Raw genomic sequence first — 25,783 nt, 5'->3', positions numbered from 1 at the left:
TTTCTATGATCACTCCCTAACCCTAAGACTCCTCTCTCAGTCCCTAAACATAATCTTCCTGTCAGTCTTTAACCTAAGTCTCTCCTTCCACCCCCTAAATTTAAACTTCCCAAGTTCTCCATAAGCCTATGACTCCCCTCACACTCCCTAACCACTAACTCCCCTACCCCAATACTAATGTTAGCACCCCTTTCCTCCTAAATCTAACACCCTCCCACGCTCTGACCCTAACTGTAAATCCCCACTAAGCAGTATAAATGACTGACAACGGTTTGTTAACTTATAGTGTTAACTGATGACCAAATGCATCCTGTCAAACATACAGAATGACCACTGGCAAAGCAACTGTCAGACTAATACAGTTCAAAAAATGCTGCAAAATTTTCCTTTGATAAAATCCCATTTGAAGAAATGAAACATATATCTGTATTGGGTCTATATTACAACCATGAAAGTCCTAAACAGCGAATACGGAATCATCTACACATATTACCCGAAGCGCGAATACACCGAACACCCTAAACCACGACATTCAAAATCTCGAACCGTCATAGTTGTCCAACCCCACCGCGTGCTACATACTACCTACCCAAACAAAATAAATAAACCACATACATACACTAACCAAAACCCAACTTCTAACCCTACACTAAACCTTACATACGTTACTATCTATGCACTTTCCTCAACCCGCACCCTAACACTAAGGTCCGTAACTATCGCACACTATTCCTATCTATACACTTACCTTAACCTGCACCCTACCCCTAAGGTCTGTAATGATCGCACACTCACCTTACGGAGCTATACCGCAGAAGGGCCAACCGATTCGACATTTCAGATTTCCTGCCTCAAGACGATCGGTGTTTTCACGTTTTGACATATACGTGTCAACGTTTCCATATTCGGGTAAGTGAACCTTTGCAATTTCAATAGAGAACCTCTGTATCTACATCTATCATACCTTCCAACCTCTTTGTGCAGAAAGTCTGGGCAAAATGAAAAATAATAGGGGATGAAGGCCCAAAATGGACAATTTTTAAATATTGCTCTTATAAACATAGAGACTCAATAGGATAACAGCATCTGTATTACCATGCATTTTCTAAATGGTACCAAGTCTGAAACTCAAGCATATGTCATTATTTAGTGATTTTAATCCTCAACAATTTACCAGGAAACCAGAAATTTTATGAGGAACAGAAAAAAATGTTCTATGAGAATCTGATTCACTTGCCAAAAAATAAATAAATAAATAATGTATTGCTACAAAAACGGACTGCTTTCAGCAAAATGCCTTCCTCAGTGTTATAAAAAACAGTGTAGCATGTTCATTTAAATATAAAATGTCAGCAGGAGATAAGTGCAAAACTTTTTTTATAAAATGAAATTTTAAAGTTTATTTTATTTAATTCCAAACTGAAATTAATTGAGGAACACAGTTAAAATAATCAATGTTATCAAAGTAAAAAATTTTATCATCAAATAAATCAATAAAATAGAAAGCCATAGTGAAACACTTCATTCAGGCCTGGTGAAAACACATGTCCTAACTTAACTATCCAGTAATGCTCCATATTGACAGAAACTTGGTCCACCCCAGTTTATTGGGCATAATAGGCAAAATTCTTTCATTCATAACAAAAGTAGCAGCAGGTCACTGACATTTCTTAACATGATTATAAAAGGCATTATTCTCCCTTTTGTAAAGATTATTGCGCAAATGTTCTAAATTCTGTGTTCTAAAATGTCTAGATGCTTCACCTATATAAAAGGCTTAGCAGTTACAAACTACTAAATAACTAGCAACCAACACGAAATTGTCCCCTACATGGTGAAAAAATGCCAACATTGAAGGGAAAAAAACAAGGTGCTAAAATCATTTGTTTTATATAAAAAAGTCACTTAGTCACATGATCAAACTATCTGATAGGATCACAAAGCAAACCAAAATACATTATTCCTTTAAACATTATTTCATCAAAACATCAAATAAATTCATCAATAAATCAAATATACCTAATAAACTATGGGAGACCCTTACTAAACACTCATAATATAACAAAAACATATCATTAGTGCATAAATCTTTTATGAACATTGCAAATAAAAAGATGATCATTAAGACCAGGCAATTTAGTAGCATTCAGTCTAACTCTACTAAGTGCACTAATTATGTATTTTTTGTATATTCATCTTAATCTTACTTTATTTAATTACAAACTGAAATTAATTCAGGAACACATTTAAAAATCAAAATAAAAAAGGTATCATCAAATAAATCAATATGATATAAAGCCTTAGTTAAAACAATTCATACAGGCCTGGTAAAAACAAAGCCCCCAACATAACTATACAAGAATGCTCTTCATTGGATTGAATCCTGGTCCACTGCAGTTTAATGAATTTAATATGAAAAATTATTTTAACCCCAATGAAGGTAAAGGCACTTAGCTGTTTTTCCTGTAAGAATTCTTTAGCCTGAATGGTTGTAAGCAAAAGTCATTCTTTTACCTCTGCTAATGTCTCCAAGGTTTGTGATATTAAATGTTTAATAATGTGATATCAAGTGGTTAATTGTTGTGGTGGTTTGTAATTGCTCTGCCTTTTATGTTGGAAAAACATCAAGACATTTTAGAATATGGATTTTTGAACATCTAAGAGATATCTATTTCAAATGGGAGACTAATGCCCTATATACAAACATGTTAAGAAATATTAGGGAACTGTTTGTACTTTCATTGGGATTGAAAGAATTTTGCCTGTTATGTTCAATAAACTGGGGTGGACCAATAATCTGTCCAATAAGGAGCATTACTGGATAGTTACATTGTGGGCTTTGTTTTCACCAGTCTTGAATGAAGTGTTTTAACTAAGGCTTTATGTTTTATTCATTTATTTGATGATATATATTTTTTTACTTTGATGATATTGATTTTTTTAAATGTATTCCAGAATTTACTTCAGTTTGGAACTCAATAAATCAAAGTTTATTATTTGATTTAAAAAATAATTTTGTATAGAACCATTGCAGTACAATGCCTAAAAAGCATATATGTGATTTTAACAGGAACTGCCAGGCATATAGTCCAAAAAAGAGTAGCAATCCCCCAGTAAAGAGAAGGAGAGCTATATTACTTTAACATTTAAATTCTGTGAATTTCAGGCTGACTTTTAAGATACGTCTCTATAAAAAGTATATCCTTTTTTAAAACACCTTTAGTGAATTATCACTTGTGTTGCAGGCAAATTTACATTTTTACAAAAGTAATCAAACTGTATTAACAAATTAAAATTAACAAACATTCTGCTTCACATATATTGCTAAATATATCATATAACCTAAGAAATATTACATAAATTATGTGTAATACCTGCCCCTTTTTTAAACAAGAAACATCATTATTAAATCATCACTTATAACATAAACAATCATACGTTTATATAAATGAAAACAAACCACACCAACACAATCCTAGTTGCAAGCAGTTTACATCACAAACCATACTAACACACTCACAGTTGCAAACATTATACATCACTTATAACTACCCAATCATTTTCAGTCAAATATTGCATAGGTCATTTAAGTCCTGCCTTCTTTTAAACTTCATTCCTCCCCTGTATGTATTGTTCCCAGAATTCCCCTTGTTTTTCACATATAGTTTGCTCCTACCTTTTTCTAAAGATCTCAATATGCTCCAAGTGTCACAGTGGGCTCTCCCTGTACACTGCCTGCATCATCAAGCATTTATCATAACTATATCTGGTTTTCAGGATATGGAATTCATTTAAGGAGTAAGAATTTTAATACCAGTACTAAATATTTTAAAACTCATATAATTCTGTAACTGAAAGATTTGGCATTATATTACAAGAATAGTTTTATTCAGTACCAGAATACTAACAGTATACATGAAATTTCATTCATTGTTACCATCTTGGTGTTTGCTAATTCAGCTAAAATTTATAAAGAGTATCTGTTTAGCAGAGTACAGTGCTACATTTCATGGAACTGCCCTTGGAAATGCCAACAGCTATCCACAAAGCAGAGGCAGAAAAATCTGAAATACATGTTAACATGCACCTGAGATAATGCAGAAGATCTCATTAACCCAGGCAGACTAATTGCTCACAGCTGTTCTGCTGAATCACTAATTTGCACAGTCTGTAACTAAGCAATTCAAAATATTGCTGTATGTGCAGCTATGGTGAGTATTGCATGAGTTATTATGAAATACCACACAGCAAACTGCTGTCAGTACAAGCCAGCACAACCTGGGCAGCAGAATTCACATAGTTTTGCAGACAAAATGGTGGTGTGTGACCATTGCAACCTTCATATTACAATATTTTTAGTATATCAGCATATGCCTCCCACCCTGGAGGACTCCCATATGCAGCTTGAACTACTCATTCACTGAGATCAGACATACCACTGGTTGGGTAAACCTTCTCAATGCCTTATTAACTCGCGTGTATATAGCTTAACCTGGACTATTATAGAAAAAAATGTATATAAGCTTCCACTTTGGCTAATATTCATTTATGACAATATCTGATGAAGCCTCCATGAGAGATGAAAGTGCTTGTGAAGTGTGGTTTGTTTTACTAAATTTTTTATTTTGTCACTATTGAGTCCGGTCATTTATCACTGTTTCTTAGTTTGCTGTGGATTATTTTGGCCGTTTTTGCTTGTTTTCTTAATATTCATTTATGGTGACAATCATAGGTTCATAGGTTCATAGGTGTTTACTAGGTTAATGACCACAAGGGTCTTTTTAAGCCTACCCATGCATCCAAAATCTCTGACAAGTTCTGATACCCTTGATAAGTGTAAGCATGGGCCTGGGAGATGAACCATTTACAGGTTACCTGTTTGCATTAGAGACATAGGTGCCACACCAGGATGAATGTCTGGTTTCCCATCCAATTTTCCAAGTTGCACTTGAATTGGGTTAGGGAGAAACTCTGCTTCACATGGATGGGGAGCCTGTTCCATAGATGGGGTAGCCTCTGGGATACATACCTATCTCTCCAACAGGTCCTATTTATATCACAGGCAATGTTTAAGTCTTTAGAATGGGTAATTCTGGTGCTGTTTGTTTTGTGCATATGAAGGAGGTCCATCAGAGTGGGGTCTGATGATACCTGTATACCAGGCATACATCTTCCCTCAAAAGCCTGTAGGAGACAGCATACAGAGACAGGGCCTTGAGGTGGTCTACATCGGACACATTACGTATGCCCTATTTTCTTTTAGTGAGGAACGTCTGTGGATGTTCCAGTTATTGGATATGCCTGGTTAGGTACATACCAAAGGGGGCATTGTATTCAATGATAGGTCTGATTAATGCTGAATACAGTGGACTTGGACCTAGATGCTATACCTTTGTTTATAGCATAATGAATGATTTCCTCACCACTGTAGACACATGATGATCAAAGACTAGATTACTATTTATATGTGTCTCTAAGTCCCTGACTACTGGGTCAACTCTAAGGGGTGTGTTGTCAATATGATAGTTACCAGGGATGGATGACTTCCCAAAGGATACTATTATGCATTTTTTGGAATTTAGTTTTAGTCCATGGCTCTGACACAAGTTGTTTGTCTGTGTCAGCCCCTCCTGGAGAACATTTGTGGCAGTGTGAGATTCAATGACAGCTCCTAATTTGCAATTATCTGCAAATTTAGTCAGCCAGAGACCATTAACATTGGCCTTGACTTCTGAGAAGTAAATGCCAAAAAGGAGCAGTCCAAGGGCTGATCCCTGAGGGACTCCACTTGTGACTGGCCTCTTTGTACAGGTAGACTCCCCAATTCTAACTTTCCAGGTCCTGTCTATGAGCCAGCTGGCTATCCACCAAGTGACATATGGGTTTGTACCTAACCTCTTGAGTTTGTCAACAATACCCAAGTAGGGTATTGTGTCAAATGCCTTGGCCATTCATTCATGTGACTCTCCTCTTTTCATCATTCTTGACAAGCTAATTATTTGTTTTTAGTAAGTACTGCTTGATTTCTTTCTAACTTCAAAATATCTGCCTAAATACTTCATCCTTAAATTTTTTAGGTCTATGTATTAGTTTCCCCTCAAGTGTTTGGCAGTGCTCTGTACAGACTGAGACACCTTCAGTGACATTTTTTCAGTAAAAATACAATTGAAATTTCTCCAATACCTAGTTGCATACAGGTCAACTAGTTTGCAGTGACAAGCACTGTCCACATAGTTGCAAACCGGATACTCCTGACAGTGATTGATATTTTCACACCAACTGTCTTATCAATAAAAAAGGGTCTGTTGCCATGGATATGAACTTTCCTACTGTCTCCGTTACTGTCTTGGTGGATATGGGCATCCTGAGGCAATGTAGAAATTACCTCATGTTTACTGACAACCAGTTAATTCTCAAACAAACTGATATGGTATGTGAGAGATGCATTTACACAATGTCACTGGAGGTAAAGCTGTCACATAAAAGTACTCCTAATGTCAATAAGGTTGTCAGTAGTACACATGCTGCACCCATCATGCAAAATTCAAAGCAGACACATAGGCCTGCATATGCTGAGGCACTTACATGTAACTATCCTAAACCACAAAGACCTCCTACACGAAGTACACATAACAAATACCCTCAGCAGCCCCAAATGCACTCTTTCAAAACAACACTCACATCAACACATAGAGCTACATCTCATAGATCCTCTACCTCTAAGCCCATCATGCAAGCCACCATATAATCCAACATTCTAGTCATTGAAGACTCCATCATGAGACACACTGATGTCCCTCTCACTGGGCTGAGTAAGGAGAAAGTTTCAGTCAGTTGCTTATCAGGGGCTAGGATCCATCACATTACACATGGACTCAGGTCATTGGACCACAATTACCAATGTGACTCACTCATAGTCCATGTGGGAGTAAATGACCTGAGATGTACCTCCCTAGACTATATGAAGAGAGACATCATGGAGCTCTCAGAATATGTGTCTTGGGCTGGTATGAGCCTGGCATTGAGCAGCATTTTTAACCTTCTCCAAAAATGATGTCACAATATGAACAAAAGAGGATAGACTTTAATAATTGGCTTAGTTTCTGGTGTCATTCTAAGGGGGTGCAATATTTGTCAGCATGGAAGGAGATGGTCAAAAGACCACACTGCTTTGCCAGTGATGGTCTGTACCACTTCCCTCTAAGCTTTCAAATATTAGCTAAACCATTGTCTTCCCCCATTAGTGCCTTTTGTAGGCAATGCCACACTGAAAGTACTTCCGACATAGCAAATCAAAACCATGAAAATCTAAAGGTATCACTGCTCAATGCTAGGAATCTAAACAAAAAATTCACTCCCTAGAAGATCTCTTTACCCTAGAGAATGATGCTGTCTGTGTGGAACTGAGACATAGTTTAAAGTACAGAGAGCACACCAACAGTGCAAGGTTATAATGCCTTGCACACATTTAGGCCAGCTACTTCACAGGCAGGGACTAAAGGTGGAGGTGTCTCTATTTACATCAAAAATAAATATACTTCAAGGCTGGTCAAACAGGACAATACACTTGAACACTTTGGATGTGTACCACAAAATAAGTTTCTAGATATATACTAGGCTAACAACCACTAGGTCCATTAAAAGTTCTAGCCATGCGTCCCATATGTGACCCACAAATTTGATTTCTATTTGATTTATAGAGGGCGATTTACTGACTGCCTCTGTCCATCAGAGCCATAGGAGTCAGACCGGGGGTGAATTTCCGATAAGCCTTCCATTGGCCCAAGTTGTACTTAAATAGGAATAGGGAGGGCCTCTGTTTCACATGGACGGGGACCCTACTCCAGAGAATGGGAATTCTTTGACAAACATATCTGTCTCTCCAACAAGTCCTATTTATGTTGTAAGCAAAATGTAGGTCTTTTAATCCAGTAGTTCTGATGCTTTGTTTCACAGATGTGCAAAAGATTCATCAAACCAGGGTCCAGGGATGCCTTGTATGTGAGGCAAAGATCAACTCTCTGAAGTCTGTATGATACTGAGTAAAGAGACAGGGCTTTGAGGTGATCAGCAAAGGACATTGTGTTTACTCCCTGTATTCTTTTTGTAAGGAACCTTTTGAGATGTGCCAGTTGCTGCATGTGTCTTGTCAAGTACATAGCGACTTAAGTACATACCGAATGTGGCATTATACTCTATGGTGGACCTGATGAGGAATGAGTACAGTGATATAATGACCTCTCTAAACCTAGGTGCCATGCCCTTGCTTATAAGTTCACCAATATCGAAGGATTTTCTAACTACCTTGGACACATATTGGTCAATGGCTAGGTTAATATCTATATGAGTTCACAGATCCATGATTTGTGAATTAGCTTTGAAGGGTGTTTAATTGATGACAGTTACCTGGGGTGGCAGACTTTCCAAAAAGTACTATAATGCATTTCTTGTTATTAAGTTTTAAGCCATGGCTTTGACACCAAGAGTTTGTCTATATTAGACTTTCCTGAAGGGTGCTATTGTCTTGGAGGGATTCAATGACTGCTCCCAGTCTGCAATCATCTGCAAACTTTGTTAGCCACAGACTTTTGACATTGGCTTTGACATCTGAGAAGTAGATGCCAAAGAGGAGTGGGCCTATCACAGAGCCCAGGGGGACTCTGCTGGTGACCACCTTCTTTGTTGGAAGTGGCCTCACTGATCCTAACCTCCTGAGTCCTACCAGTGAAGCAGCTAGCTATCCAGCGTGTTATAAAAGGGTTTATACCTAGTTCTGTAAGTTTGCTGACAATGCCCGGGTAGGGTATTGTATCAAATGCATTAGGCAGATATAGGTAAGCAGTATGCACACATTTTCCCCTACTTCATTTGTGACTTCATAAAGTTTTGCACTGTATGAAATTATATGAAATCTCCCATTTTTTCCACAAATAAATATTTCATTGAACAGCAAAAACAACACATTTATAGTCAAAGAAGGAAAAGAAACTCATTATAGATTGTCAACATTCTCATACCTTCTTCCCATTCCTACATCTTTATGATGCATTAGCAGCACAAAAAATAGACAATGTTTTACTCACTATAAATGATTGTACCCAGTCCATAACACTCTTATCCTGCCCGGCCTACTTCTATAGGATAGGTCTATTTTACTGTCCAAAATGCATGTGTATGCTCAGCCTTAAAAAATACTCAGTAAAATCAGACTAAATGTTCCAGACATGGACAATATCTGTCCATTAATTATTAACATCACAGGCCCTTTAACTACTTGCCTCGTGACAATTCTTATAAATAGAACTACCAGGAGTAGAAAAAAAGCCACACATCACTAGCAATAATTATTTGCTGTCTCTCTTCTACCTCTCTTAATATTTCCCACCCCATTCCTTAATGTCTGTATCAAAAACAGTGGCAAATGCAGTCATCAACAACTTCACATTCTAGAACTTCATCTAGCTTCTCATATTCTGAATTATCTTAAAGTAGATTATGCTGTCAGGACAACCCTGCTTGACCTTGCAGAATGCAGCTGAGAAGAGCTGTACCTAAGCAGCTGTAATGGAACAATTTTATTTATTCTGTCAAAAAGATTTGATACTGTACTATATGCTAAGCTCCTGTAAATCCAAAAAAAAAAAAAGATTTTTTCTGCATTTGTTCGCTATGTTGTTTTCTTTCCCATCTTAAAAAACAGGTCACAGAGAATAATAGGGAACAACTCAGTGTGAGCCCAACTTCAAGAAGGCATTTGTGCCCTGCAAGGGTTCAGTACTCAGTCTGTGTGAAAGACACGGATGTTCTCATGCTAACTTATCTGATACATCTAGCCTTTTTCATTGTATTCTCTCAAAGTTCTGTAAGTATTCTCTGTACTCTACTTCATAGATTTTTCCACCCTCGTGTATCTTGACTAAACCGCAACTGCTTCACCTAAACGCCTCTAAAACCAAATTTATGCTCTTTTCTTATACCTCGTCCTTGTGCAACTGAATCCAGACTTTCTTTTTTAGTTCCTTACTTTAGTATCACTTAAAGAAAAACGTTCCCTCAATATCAAACAGGATTCAACATCTATTACGTTTTCTAAAAGTTTTGGTACAAGACTTGATGACCAGGTTAAACATAATCTACATATAAAGAATGCTGTTACAAAAATCAACCTCATTTGCATACAGGACATGACTAAGTCATTCCATGCTGTCACAAAAGGACTTGCCACTGTCAGATGTTACCTTCTACCATTACATGTGCATACTTCTCACCACTGCACATTCGTGGCTTCACCACTTCAGTGCAAATCAGAAAAAGCATACAAAGGAATTGTATAGTTTGCTGCAAGTCAAAGTAGTTGTACACTTCAATATCATTCTCTGCTGAACTCGATTGCATCAAATTCAGTCAATACCTTACCTCATGTCAAAATTGCCTGATATACAACTATCTGTATAGCCCAGACTGACCATGTTTACCTGACGCTATCATCTAGAGGGCCCCAACAGTCCTTCAGAGACTTTATTTTCTATCACATTAATATTTCCAGGTTTTGCAACCAGCACAGTGACACAAGTGTTTCTGCCTGCATCAGTAAGTTATGGAATAAGCTCCCTCTCAGAATTGCAAGTTCATATAAAAGGATTTCTTTCAAGTCTCTGCTGAAGAATCATCTTCTTATCAACTTGGTATTCTGCTGTATCACCATATGAGTAATTTATGTTATACTCATATCACTCCAGTGTCAGAAAGCTATTATAATTTAGGAAGCTGCTTTTAAATGTTTGAAGCGCAAGTCCTGAAATACTGTGAATGAGTAGCTGAATGATAAGACTTACATATGCTAAGTCTGTGATGCCGTTTCTCTGTATATTCCCTTTTTTCTGAGATATGGCGATCTTGGAGTTGGTATACATAATCTCAAGGTATGTGGCAGGGGGTGCTGCAAAAAGAAGCTTAAAGGAGAAGAACATTTTTTAACAATCCCTCTTCTTCAGGTTTTCATTTTTTTTCGGATTTTTGACACTGTGCATTTTGAGTGCCAACATTTCAATAGGGAGCCATATATCTATCTATCTATCTATCTATCTATCTATCTATATATATGGTTTACCTTCATCTTGTCGGAAATGGTATGTGCGATTGTGCTTTTGTGTGACTCATTAGAGCAAATAGCGGAACACTTCCAAGAACAAATGTCGAAAATGGTTTAGCTGAAAACCATTTTCGACATTTGTTCCATATGTTTGAATGGCTAAATGCATTTGCATTGCAACCATTTGAACATATGTGAGTCACCGTTGTGAGCTTCTTGCGTTTGTCCTGTCGATGAAAGGAAGTCGCACAAACCACTCATGACAAAATGAAGGTAAACCTACATATATATATATATATATATATATATATATATATATATATATATATATATATATACATATACATGTACACACACACACACACACACACACACACACACACACGTATCCAATGTTCCTTTCAGCTACTCCATGTTCATACAATCACTGTACTATTTCATAGTTAATCTCATGCACGTTTGACCTCTGGTTTATTCTTTTATTATGACAGTATTCTTACTGTTTTCTTATCTGTGTAGCATCTGTATATTATATATTAAAATACATTGTTCATCTGTCTTATTTGCAGAACAATTTGTACTGCCATGCTATTTAGTACTTTGAACACTGATACATAAATCATTATTCTTAAGTAACCCCTGGTGTTTATTTTTCATTATACTATGTAACTATATTTGTTTTTTCATGAGTGTTTCTTCATGTGTCAATATCTCACCAGCAAGGCCAGCACCATTTATGTCTTCATGTCCCCCTGTTACAAACTCTCCTGTGGTGACAGTTTCTGTTCTATGAAATCTAATCATTACCTGAGATAGAATAGCTTTAAAGTGACTAGAAGCATGTTTTCCACTAACCTCCCCTACAACACCTGAAATCAAGTCATTGGGGTACCCTCTTTTCAGGAACATAGACTTTAAAAATTCATATTCCTCAAAGAAGTGGTGGTCTTTTGTTGCACACACAGACATACGCACACACACACACACACACACACACACACACACACACACACACACACACACACACACACACACACACACACACACACACACACACACACACACACACACACACACACACACACACACACACACACACACACACACACACACACACACACACAGACATATACACACACACACACACACACACACACACACACACACACACACACACACACACACACACACAGACACACACAAAATTTAAAGTAACAAATTGATGTCTGCCTATGCGGACGCATCTAATTTTTCACTAATAGGGTGAGTGAAGGGAGGACTGGGTGGGAGGTTATTGTGAACAATCAACTGATACCAGCTCACCCATCCTGGATGTGGGAGGGCACCTGGTTCTATGCATTTGAGACACCTGCTATAGCATAGGTGCATTGACTGAGGGAAGGAAACTAGTGTGCACATGTTACAAAGCAAGGAGCTAGGAGATTGAGAGTGTGTGCTTACGTGCATGTGCCTCCTAGTCAGCAGCAGGCAATCTGTCATGAGACCACTAGGGGTGGAGTTAAGAGAATAAACTTAAGGGGTGGAGTTAGGAGAACAAACATAAAAATCACTACCTTCCCAGGAAATGTCTGAAAAGAAGGTCTGATGCTGATTGTTGGGAGATTAAAAAAATAAAAAGTAAACCACAATTACTTTATAACACAGTTCTAGGTGACACATGAAAGGAGCACTTACTCTGTGCTTTAATATTACAAATTCTTAAGTATTTGCACTTAAGGGATGCCTAAGAGAAAGAAATAGAAATCTAAAATGCTTTGGTTTCTTCACCATGCCACATTAATCAAAGGTTATGTACAAAACATTCTGCTTGAAACTGTCATTAGTCAGTCTCCTGACACACTTAGCTAAGTATGTTCTTTGGTGTTTATGTCCACAGTGTTCAACCACAGCCTTGTTACCTGTCCTTCTGTACACTTTCTATGGACGTAGTAGTACCTAGACATCTGCAGTGAAACCATTAAACAAGAGCATATAACATTTTATAAATATCGTAACTTTTTTGTCAGAACAATAAAAGACTTCTAATTTTTTCTTCAGAGGATTTTTGTTGCGAGTATAAATACACTCATACACATTTTTTATGGATTCAAAAAGTAGCAGTAACACAAGTTTTAAGAGTAATTATGTATTACCACAACCAGATTCATTGCAGGAAAAGCGGCTCATTCCCAAGCCCTTCTCCTGCCGAAATATGTTGTCCAAGTTAATTTGGAAGTGTGTGTCACAGAAGTGTCTTTCCTTACAGTTGTTGTTACTTGAAAATATAGAACCAACGAACAAAGATGAGTGTGCTCCAAAAGTCCAAGATTTTAATACCAGGCAACAAGTTGAGAAGTTAAAATGAAATCCAATAGCAAAAATCCAGAAGTAAATGTTAAGCACTTTTCATTAGGCAAACAATCTCCTGAATTCATCAGACAGTGACACCTTGGCTACAAAAGCATGTTTAAATACTTTAGCAGGATCTAATTAGCACACTTGAGCTTATTCTCATACTTAAACGCATATTACTAACACTTAGTAACCTTACTGGTATTCTGGTAAATAAGGTGTAGCTCTTTTATAAGTTTTAAATTGACATCTATATAAAATCAATTACTAATAACAATAACAAAGTGTATAAATCTGACCTAGTTAAATGTTATCAGTTGTAATTTACATCAAAAAGCACTCCACACTTTAAAAGTGATAGGTAAGAAGTAAAAAGCATACAAAGATCCTAAAATACAAACAGGTCAAGAGGATCGTTGTAAAATTGTTAAAGTTGTTGGCAATATTGATGTAAAGCCAACCATAGCATGTTACAAATATTACCTCATGAGGCTCTTAAGTTTTAAAACAGATAATATGGAGCACATTTCATTAAGCCCCGGTGTGTGACATGCATAAAGTCCTAATTGCCAGACAAGTTCTTATTTCTCAAGTATAAGGGTGGATGCCCCCCTTCTAACATCTGAATCTATTGAATCAATGACCCTGAGCTTAAAGGTATGATTCGGATGTTCGATGCAATGTCTAGCCAAAGGGTTCTTTGTTTTTCTCTAGTAATGTAATAGACGTGCTCATTAATTTTCTCCTTGAATTTACGGTCCATCTTGCCTACATAAAAGCCAGGGCAACACTGGCACTGGGCTAGGTAGACAATGGCCTTAGAATTACAATTAAACTTGTTCTTTAGGAAATAATCATGTCCCCTGATAGTAAATTTTGACCCCGTGATAACATGTCTACATTGATTACATGCTTCACACTTAAATGTCCCTGGAAAACCTCTAATAGTTCTAATGCTTCTTTCAGTGAGATTTTTTAGGTTCTTTCTTTTCCTCCAGGTAACAAGAGGTTTATCCCCTAGTTTACTTTGTATGTCTCTGTCAGATGTTAACAAATGCCTATTTTTTCTCAGTACTGTTTTCAAAGCTACAAAGTCTAGTGAAAATGTAGTCATAAGACTCAAAGAGTATTGCTCAATTTGCAGGCCAGGACCATTTATGTCTTCACGACCCCCTGTTACAAACTCTCCTGTGGTGACAGTTTCTGTCCTATGAGATCTAATCATTACCTGAGATAGAATAGGTTTAAAGTGACCAGAAGCACGTTTTCCACTAACCTCCCCTATAAGACCTGAAATCAAGTCATTGGGGTACCCTCTTTTGAGGAACATAGACTTTAAAAATTCACATTCCTCAAAGAAGTGGTGGTCTTCCATTGCACATACAGACATAAACACACACACAGACATACACACACACACACACACACACAATTTAAAGTAACAAACTGATGTCTGCCTATGCGGACGCATCTCATTTTTCACTAATAGGCTGAGTGCAGGGAGGACTGGATGGGAGGTTATTGTGAATAATCGACTGATACCAGCTCACCCATCCTGGATGTGGGAGGGCACCTGGTTCTATGCATTTGAGACACCTGCTATAGCATAGGTGCATTGACTGAGGGAAGGAAACTAGTGTGCACATGTTACAAAGCTAGGAGGTTGAGAGTGTGTGCTTATGTGCATGTGCCTCCTAGTAAGCAGCAGGCAGTCTGTCATGAGACCACTAGGGGTGGTGTTAAGAGAATAAACGTAAGGGGTGGAGTTAAGAGAACAAACATAAAAATCACTACCTTCCCAGGAAATGTCTGAAAATAAGGTCTAATGCTGATTGTTGGGAGATTAAAAAAATAAAAAGTAAACCATGATTACTTTATAACACAGATCTAGGAGATCGCATCAAAGAAGCACCTTACCCTGTGCTTTAATATTACAAATTCTTAAGTATTTCCACTTAAGGGATACCTAAGAGAAAGAAATAGAAATCTAAAATGCTTTGGTTTCTTCACCATGCCACATTAATCAAAGGTTATGTACAAAACATTCTGCTTGAAACTGTCATTAGTCAGTCTCCTGACACACTTAGCTAAGTATGTTCTTTGGTGTTTATGTCCACAGTGTTCAACCACAGCCTTGTTACCTGTCCTTCTGTACACTTTCTATGGACGTAGTAGTACCTAGACATCTGCAGTGAAACCATTAAACAAGAGCATATAACATTTTATAAATATCTTAACTTTTTTGTCAGAACAATAAAAGACTTCTAATTTTTTCTTCAGAGGATTTTTGTTGTGAGTATAAATACACTCATACACATTTTATATGGATTCAAAAAGTAGCAGTAACACAAGTTTTAATGGTACTTATGTATTACTACAACCAGATTCAGAGCAGGAGAAGCGGCTCATTCCCAAGCCCTTCTCCTGCCGAAATATGTTGTCCAAGTTAATTGGGAAGTGTGTGTCACAGAAGGGTCTTTCCTTGTTCTTACTTGAAAATACTTAGCTACTTATAACTTTATGCTGTTTAACTGACAAACGACACAGCAGCACACAAGCACTTCCCACACAACAGTTAGCTTTATGGTGCGCGACAGGCAAATGAGATGGCAGCACAGAATCACTTTGCCCACAAAAACTTAACATCTTTACTATCTTAAATGTCCACCTGAAGTCAGCTGCAACTTCTTAATGGCAGAGATGTGAATAAAGTGTATAAGTCAAATTCACGTGGGCGACACAACTGCCACTGAATACATAGGCTGCATCAGAATATCCACACATCTTTTCGCAAAATGTTGGTAATCAAGAAAGGTTGACAACTGTAATGTTTCTGACTTGGAAGTTTATACTGTCTTTTTTTCTCTTTCGGCTGTTCCCGTTAGGGGTCGCCACAGCAGATCATCTTTTTCCATTTCTTCCTGTCCTCTGCATATTGCTCTGTCACACCAACCACCTGCATGTCCTCTCTTACCACATCCATAAACCTTATCTTAGGCCTTCCTCTTTTCCACTTACCTGGCAGCTCCATTCTCAGCATCCTTTTACCAATATACTCTGCATCTGTCCTCAGCACATGTCCAAACCAATGCAATCTCAGCTCTCTGATTTTGTCTCCAAACCATCCAACCTGAGCTGACCCTCTAATATACTGATTCCTAATCTTGTCCGTCCTTGTCACACCCACTGCAAATCTTAACATCTTTAACTCTTCCACTTCCAGCTCTGACTCCTGCCTTTTTGTCAATGCCACTGTCTCCAACCCATATAACATAGCTGGTCTCACTACCCTCTTGTAGACCATCCCTTTCACTCTTACTGGTACCTGTCTGTCACAAATCACTCCTGACACTCTTCTCCACCCATTCCACCTCACCTGTACTCTCTTCTTCACCTGTCTTCCACACTCACCATTACTCTGAACTGTTGATCCCAAGTACTTAAACTCATCCACCTTCGCCACCTCTACTCCCTGCATCCTCACCATTCCTCTAACCTCCCTCTCATTCACACACATATATTCTGTCTTAGTCCTGCTGACCTTCATTCCTCTCCTCTCTAGAGCATATCTCCACCTCTCCAGGGTCTCCTCAACCTGGTCCCTATCTCACTACAGATCACAATGTTATCTGCAAACATCATAATCCATGGGGCATCCTGTCTGATCTTGTCTGTCAACCTGTCCATCACCATTGCAAATAAGAAAGGGCTCAGAGCTGATCCTTGATGTAATCTCACCTCCACCTTAAACAGATCTGTCACTCCCACTGCAGAATTCACCACTGTCACACTACCCTCATACATATCCTGTACCACTCTTACATACTTCTCTGCCACTCCTGACTTCCTCATACAATACCACAACTCCTCTCTAAGCAACCCATCATATGCTTTCTCCAAGTCCACAAAGACACAATGCAACTCCTTTTGACCTTCTCTATACTTCTCCATCAACACTTTCAGAGCAAACATCGCATCTGTACTGCTCTTTCCCGGCATGAAACCATACTGCTGATCACTAATCATCACCTCCCTTTTTAGCCTAGCTTCCTCTACTCTTTCCCATAACTTCAAGATGTGACTGATCAGTTTTGTCTCTCTGTGTTTACTACAGCTCTGCACATTATGCTGTGCAAGAGACAAATAACACAGCAGCATACAGCCACTTTCCCCCAAAAAGTTAACATCTTCAATATCTGACATGTCCAGCTAAAGATGACTGCAGAAGCTGACCAGCACAGAGCTGAATAATCTGTGCAAGCACAACTGAGGCTAGTGGCTCAACCACTGCAGGATACATACCTTACAAGGGATGATCCATATGGGAAAAAACATACTTATGTGTTATCGCACAATCTTTCAAACCAAAAATAGATTGCTTTATACATGATTGAACCAAAAATCCATAACTGTGTTAATTTATAAGAAATATATTGTCTTGATAGCATAATGTCATGACTTAATATGTGCTTAAATAGGGTCTATATTACACTTAAAAAAGCGAACGCTGATTAATCGACCTTATGTAAGCGAAAGCTTACAATCTCGAACTGTCAGATCAGCGATTTTTTCCTAGGGAAAAAAAAATCGCTGATCCAAAACACATACACACAACACAAGCACACCAAACAGAAATCCACACACATACACCTAAAATCTGACACCTAACCCTACACTAAACTATGCATACACCACTAACTATCCACTTACGTTAACCCAAACCGTAACCCTAAGGTCCGTCACTATCGCACACTCACCTCACCTGCTCCCTAACCCTAACTCACTTAAATCTGCCCTAACCCTCATGTCCACACAATCGCACACATACCTAACCCGAGCCCTAACCCTAACTCACCTAACCCACCCTAACACTCACATCCACACAATCACACACTTACTTTCCACCACAGCACTGAAAATACTGAAGCAACAGAAACGGACAACTGAATTCTTTCCCTAGGAAAAAATTTGAGTTTCTGTTGCTTCGATATTTCTAACTTTCACTACAATAAGGTCGATCAATCAGCGTTCGCTGATCTAATATAGACCCCTTAAATAGATTACCATCTTCTGCCATGTATACACTATAAGGTTTATAAAATTTACGGTTTGCCTGTCAGCAGTATAAGCAGCACACATTTAGAAGCAGAATGAAAACGATTCTCACTAGCATGGGGGGGGGGGGTATTTACTTATTCAGCTGTGACCTTCTTCCACAATCATTCCAAAGATTAGTGCTGGAGAACTCACTCTCTTACGGTGACTTCTGTTAGCAGACCACTATGCATTCAGTTCTTATCAACAGCAGATTTCATTGTCACCTAAATCCATATGATTAATCATGATCTTTATAATTTTAACATCATCATCAACATTTAATTTGTCCTTCTGTTTGACAAAGTTGTTGTTACTTATTTTTATTGTTTTTTTTTAATCTTCTGGTCAGTATATCTAACTCTCTGACCAACTGGTCATGCGATTAATGACTTATCAAGTCCTTATGCTGTTATCGCAGTTCACGTCAACCATTTTATTTAAAAAGATAACATTTTACTTAAAAAGATATCTGCCAAATTATCATATTCTGATATTGCATTACTCATTTTGCTATTGCATCATCATGTGGGAAAATTTGTATTTTCTACCAAAAGAAATCTATGCATATAGTAGCAGTTATAAAACAATACCTGATTTATTTTTTTTCTGTCAGTAACTAGAAGTCACTATGCCTTTATTTTTAATCTATAATTACAGGAGTTGCTGAGTGTTATAACAGGACGGTACACAATTCATTACATATAACTTAATATGTTACACATACATAATTCAGTAAATTTAACATATGACTTCAAATCATTCTAATTAATATTTTCCTTTTAAAGAATAACCTAAGAATACAAATTAAAAAAGGCCTGATTTGTAGATGTCCTATATTTTGCAAAATGTAAGACAACCATTTTCAAATGCAAGTAAATAATTCATTCTGCAGGGACAGTGATTGGTGTTCAGTTATTCTAAAATAATGCAGCTATTTACTATCGCATGATTGAAAGGTAAATTGTGAAATTTCAGACAGATGTAATTTTGGTCCATTATTTTAATGCACATATTTAGATTAAATGACTTTCTAAGTGAAGCACAGTTAATCTTCTTTTATCATCAAAGCATATTGTTATTTAAAAGTATGTCATTCGTATGCATGAATAAGTTCTGGGCCAATAACAATGAACCCAGACTGTTGTTTGGCCAACTTAGTGGATTGGCTCTTATATATACCTACATTTACTTGTACTCTAGCATCAGTGGGAATCATATAGTGAAGGAGTACGTGGAATTATTTGTGGAAAGCAGTTTAAAACTGCATCATGATGTTCTTTAGTAATGAACATCAGTGTTTGATGTCATTAATACAAGGACAAGAATAAAGCTTCTGTGTTTTGTGGAGTTCTAGTTTTAGGGTGACTTCCCAGTCCCTATTTTATTCTTACTCAAAAATTAGTAAATTTCAGAAATAGTATTAAGGATGAAGCTTCCAAGCATCCCTAATACTATTTCTGAAATGTACTGAATAGGAGAGATTACACTTTCTGTACAAACGTGAGTATTTGTTTTTTTTGCACTGATGATAGTGGATATGTTTATGACTTTGTGACTTCACTGTTTTGGCTTTTTATTTAGATGCTACATGATGGAAATCTTTCTTCATGAAAAAGAACAGATATCAGTACAAAATTCAGTTAAATTGGTGGGGAGATGTAAGAGGGTAACACTCATGATCAGTATGATGATAAAGACCATGTACTATCTGTACATCCGATCGGAAGATGCTACATGCATAGCTGTATAGATGTACTAGAGTAGTACACAATGTTTTGTAAAGTATGCAACAACAGAAAAGCAGCATTTAAACAGGAGATGAGAAGGAGAAGAAATGTGTTTTACAATAAGCTAAAAGAATGAGGTTAGACATGTGGGACGCATTCTCATGACTTAGTAAAAGTAATGGTGAACACAAAAAAAAATGAAAGATCATATGTCTATATCTCTCTAATAACACAAAAAAATGACAAGCCAAGCAAACAGCTGTAGTAAAACGTCAAAGAAACCAGGTTGGCTACAAACACCAGGATGACCAAAAATGCACGTATAAAGTTTATTAAGTGCATTTGTCTCCTACACCAGAGACTTCATCAGATAAAGTCTGTGGTATAAGAGATGGAAGCGCTTAATCATTAAACTTTTCATGTGTATTTTTGGTCAGCCTAGTGTTTGCAGCCAGCCTGGTTGCTTTGATGTTCTATATCTATCTATCCATATAATCTTTCTATAACTAAATGTCCATCTAAAAGAAAGAGATAAGATGTATACACACATGCACACACACACACACACACGCACACACACACACACACACACACACACACACACACACACACACACACACACACGCACACACACACACACACACACACACACACACACACACACACACAAAGTGCAACTTAACACATACTACAACACGAGCAGGTGGCTTACAATAAGACTACAGAACTTCCAGTTGACTGCTGGCAAACAGTAAACCTTCATTAAGCAGTGGAAGCTTTTTTCTCCTTTCAGTTATTGTTGAAAATATCTCCAGAGGATCCAACTTTACTTGCACCAGCAAGCTTTTCTTAATATTTTCCTTAGTTTATTCAGTCCAGCTTAACCAATGCCAATAATAAAGCATCACTCTTCTTATTAAAGTAATTTACTTCATTCGCTTGGCACTGATCGTAAAGATACATAGCAGAAAATGTAAGAGGTGTAGTTGTACAAGAACAGCATAAGAGATGGCAGTGCTTTAATATGTGCTCTATTTATGTTGTGCCTAAATTGTTTTTGTGAGATGCTTTCCTGATATACATATACTAAATGGGTTCATCATTATCTCAATATAAGACACAGAACCTTAATAAAAGTATTATTAATGCAAATACCTATTGATTCACATTTGATTAAAACAAATAATCAGTGAGATGAAAAAGTTGGATAATTCAAAAGTGTGAAACCAGTTATTTATGGGACAATGAAGAGGGTAACTGTAAGTCAGCTTTGCATTTTGGGTAAAAACGAAGAAAGTGGGAGATGAAGAGCATGGTGTATATATTATTAGTATATACAGCACCGTGAGCGTTGTTTCCTGTCTTCCAGTGATAAAACAGGTAATAGTATGATTCACATTGTTGTCTCTGACCCATTTACGTTCTGCTCCCCTGATTTCATTAAACTGATACTTTTTTCTCACCTTATAACATCTCTCCTATAGTTTCAATCAATGTGAACTACTTCTATTCATGCATTACCACTGACAGTATTTCTGATTACTTACTATACCATAAGTCCTAGAAGTTATTATCAATTTTTCATTAATTACAATCTGCAGCCATTACTGACTAACACACAGCAATCTGAAATATCCATTGTGCCAGCAGACTTATATCTAACGGATAAAGTAAATGTCATAGATAGCCAAGCTACATAGTCTCGTTTTAGACAACAGATGAAGAGCGTAGTGGTCACTAAAAGCACTTCACGGTTATTACTTCATGATTCTATGAATATTACAGGTAGCACTATAATGCAACAGGACAACAGATGTGACCAAATGCAGTCAATCAAATGAACCAGCGGATCCAGTCTATTTTCTGTATTTCTTGCCTTCGTTCACATTAGATAATGAAGACTGCAAACATAACCAGCAGTATGTAAAATCATTACTAAGAAAGTATTCTGAGTATTAAATAGTTTACCGTCTTTGTGATAGTATGTAACCTCTATCTTCCTTTCTTCAGATCCAAGTAAGGCCTGTGCAATCTGGGCCACAGCATGTCTTTTAGTCTCTGGACCATGCAGGAAATCACAGGTACATGGCTTCTGCATTACATCTGGCCTAGAGAATCCAGTCATTTCACAGAATCCATCATTACAGTAGATTATTGCACAATTCTGTACCCTGGCATTTGCAATTATAAACTTTTTATCTGTGGAAAAAAACAAAAAAAAGAAAGTGAGCCCATCAAAATGACATAGACTACTACAATAGCATAATGTTTAGTCATGGAAGCAGTGATAGTAGATCGGAAAACACACACACACACTAAAAGAAAACATTATGACTATGTGCAAGTTAATGAAATAACTGTTGCTTTGTTTTTCAGCAGTGTAATACTGTATTACATTCACAAAGACATGTCAGTCACACAACTTTAACATTTCTTTCAGAGACAGTCTGATAAGCAGTGTCTCACAGCAACTAAATGGAAAAAATATTTAGTTTATGTCTAGGTTGTTTATTTTTCACTGAATTACTCAAATTAATGTTAGCTGTGACCTATTATTCTTGTGCCTAAAATCTTGCATTTACATTTTGATACACTAAACTGTACAACTATCCTCTTAAACCATTCCCCAATTTTTAAGTTGCTTATTAAGCTTGTTTATGTTAACATTTGAGGTAACACCATTAAACATTTTCCATCATGTATGTTTAGCAAGCCATGTGCTTCTTAAACTAGGAAATGTGGAAAAAATAGACTAAACAAAACTGAGACCAACAATGCATAATACCTGAAGTAATTTCCCTGTCGTCGATAACTTTCTCAGCATAGTAATTCTCTGTGTGTGATTTACTAAGCAGTTTATGATCCAATCAGTTATGTGCAGAACTGACTTATCTAAATCCAATAATTATATTTCATGATGTAGTAGTGCATTGAAATAATTACCTAAATACATTTATACAACCGATATAGCTAAATCAAAATCGCTGATATAACACTAAAAATCAGAAAGGATAATTAAAATAGAGTAACCCTTGAAATGATATTGCATGATACGTTCGACTGTTATATAATCAGTTTATTTAAGATGCATTTTATTTGACAAGAATGAAAGTATATGGCCTTTGTCTTTCTGCATTTGCTGATTCTTGCATATTGGGTGCAATCATCAAGTCCAGCAGTAATGGTAACATAGTACAGGAGGGGCTAACATAGACAAATTATTGGTGACAAAGCCCCATGATATACAAATAAATGCAAAAATGTCTCTTTATTTTGTCCTTCGGCAAAGTGGAAATCTGTGCTAATTATAGCATTCACAACAGGCCCGCTATGTAGAAAACCAGTGATGCAAGACATGAGAACAGACAAAGAAAGCAATCTGAACTTTAACCACAAAGTGTCCACAGTGGCATTGAAAGCCTATGTTGTGCACATCATAAGTCACCCCATCATATTCAGATCTGAGGATTATATTACAGCACTGTACTAGAACCTCATAAGAACACTAATAAAGTATAATGCTCTCTTTTACATGTACCTCACCATAAACATGCAGCAGCTGTAGAGACCACAAGGGTTTCTCACCAAGAAAACACAGGGCCTACAAAGCATGCCATAATATATGTGGATATACTGAAAGCCATGTCACTGTAATTCATATTGCATAGAATGAGGTGACTTAGTCTCTGACATTGCCCTAGTGGGAATAGTGCCCATCCATAGATGAGATATAGATTATGACATCAGCAGTGTCTGTGAGGAGAATATGGTAATAACAGTGTCCCACATGCTGGTATAAAAGGCTGTCTATAATGTTAAGCAAGTGCACAAACACACACACACACACACACACACACACACACACACACACACACACACACACACACACACGCACACGCACACGCACACACATGCACACACACACACACACACACACACACACACACACACACACACACACACACACACACACCCTGGTTGACTGCAGTGAGAACAGAACCCCTACCTATCTAAGTACACAAACTACAGAACACAATACTTTACATAAGTGCCACAGCACAGGTCTGACTTTAAAAGGCTGCAGGGCAACTTATAGTGGGTGACATCAGCAGTGGTTGTATGACAGAAGATGTTGGGAGGCCTGCATAGGTTCATAGGTTCAAAGGAGGTTACTAGGCTAATGGCCCTAGGTTTTTTACAAGCCTAGCCATTTAAAACCTGAGTACCCTTATCGACCACAGCTAGGTTAACAAGTTCATAGGAGGTTACTAGGCTAGCGGCTCTAGAGATTTTACAAGCCATGTTAATCCCAAGTATCCTTATAAGATGGTTGTTGTTAGCAGAGCAATTTTGTGATCTGCACCAACTGCCCCTGTTCATGAGGGACATAGGTGTCACCCTTGGGATGAATTTATGGCACCCATCCAATTGTCAAGGTTGAGCTTGAATGTGATCATTGAGGAGCTCTGCTTGAAGTGCAGTGGAAGCCTATTCCAGAAGAGCAACAATTGCTGTCTGTCAAACATGTTCTGTTTATGTCACAGGCAAGGCTGAGATCCTCTCTGTAATGTCAAGCAAGTGCACACACACACACACACACACACACACACACACACACACACACACACACACACACACACACACTCACACATGCATACGCACATGCACACACACACACAGACACACACCAATCAAATGCAGTGAGAAAAGAACCCTATCTAATTACACATACTGCAGAACTACAGAACTCTGTATTTAAGGCAAGTGCCACTGCTCAAGTCTGAGTTGGTGTCTCTGACAGCACTTTACAGCTGATGACAGCAGCAGTGCCTGGTGAGGACAATATGGTAATAGTGTCTCACATGCTGGTGTAAAAGGCTCCCTGTAATGTCAAGCAAGTGCAGAAACACACACACACACACACACACACACACACACACACACACACACACACACACACACACACACACACACACACACACACACACACACACACACACACACACACACACACACACTTGACAGTAATGAGAACAGAACCACCTACCTAAGTATACAGACTACAGGGCTCAGTACTTTATGCAAGCACCATGACATAACTATGACTTTTACAAGGCTGCAGGACAACTTATAGTGGATGACATCAGCAGTGGATATTAGAAATAAGATATAACAAATCAAAGCACAGCAAACCAATAAAGGGATTAACTCTCCTGCATCCAAGTATAAAAATACTGATAAAATATAAAGTGTCCACATGCAGGTAGAGACAACAGCCTGAAATATCCACAGTCTCTGTCACTTCAATTACGAATCCTTTTCTCTGTGTTATTATCTTTTAACTCTGTGTTATTATGACTTTTTTTCATTTTGCTTTTCTAAACATAAGTAATTTTTTTTTTGTATCGTTCTTTGTAGTTTGTTGGAGCTTTTTCTCCTCGGCCTCTGCAATTCCAGTAGGGTATAAAAGTTATTTATTCAGCTAGCAAAAGTTAGCGCTTTCACCAAAGAGGCT

The 25,783-nt window shown here is 37.5% G+C and overlaps 1 protein-coding gene across 2 annotated transcripts in view; it reads right to left on the bottom strand.

Moving 5' to 3' along the window:
• Positions 1-25,783, bottom strand: part of KCNH7 (potassium voltage-gated channel subfamily H member 7) — a 2,626,261-nt gene that overhangs the window by 2,439,814 nt on the left and 160,664 nt on the right. For both annotated transcript variants that reach the window (XM_044074771.1, XM_044074772.1), the window contains exon 2: positions 22,237-22,467. In XM_044074771.1, the coding sequence (XP_043930706.1) occupies positions 22,237-22,467 (231 nt within the window). The remainder of the gene's footprint in view (positions 1-22,236; positions 22,468-25,783) is intronic.

The sequence above is a fragment of the Protopterus annectens genome, chromosome 6.part0, assembly GCF_019279795.1.
Source record: "Protopterus annectens isolate FY-2018-M chromosome 6.part0, PAN1.0, whole genome shotgun sequence".
Taxonomy (NCBI): Eukaryota; Metazoa; Chordata; order Ceratodontiformes; family Protopteridae; genus Protopterus; species Protopterus annectens.
This window is presented reverse-complemented; position numbering and strand designations above follow the sequence as displayed.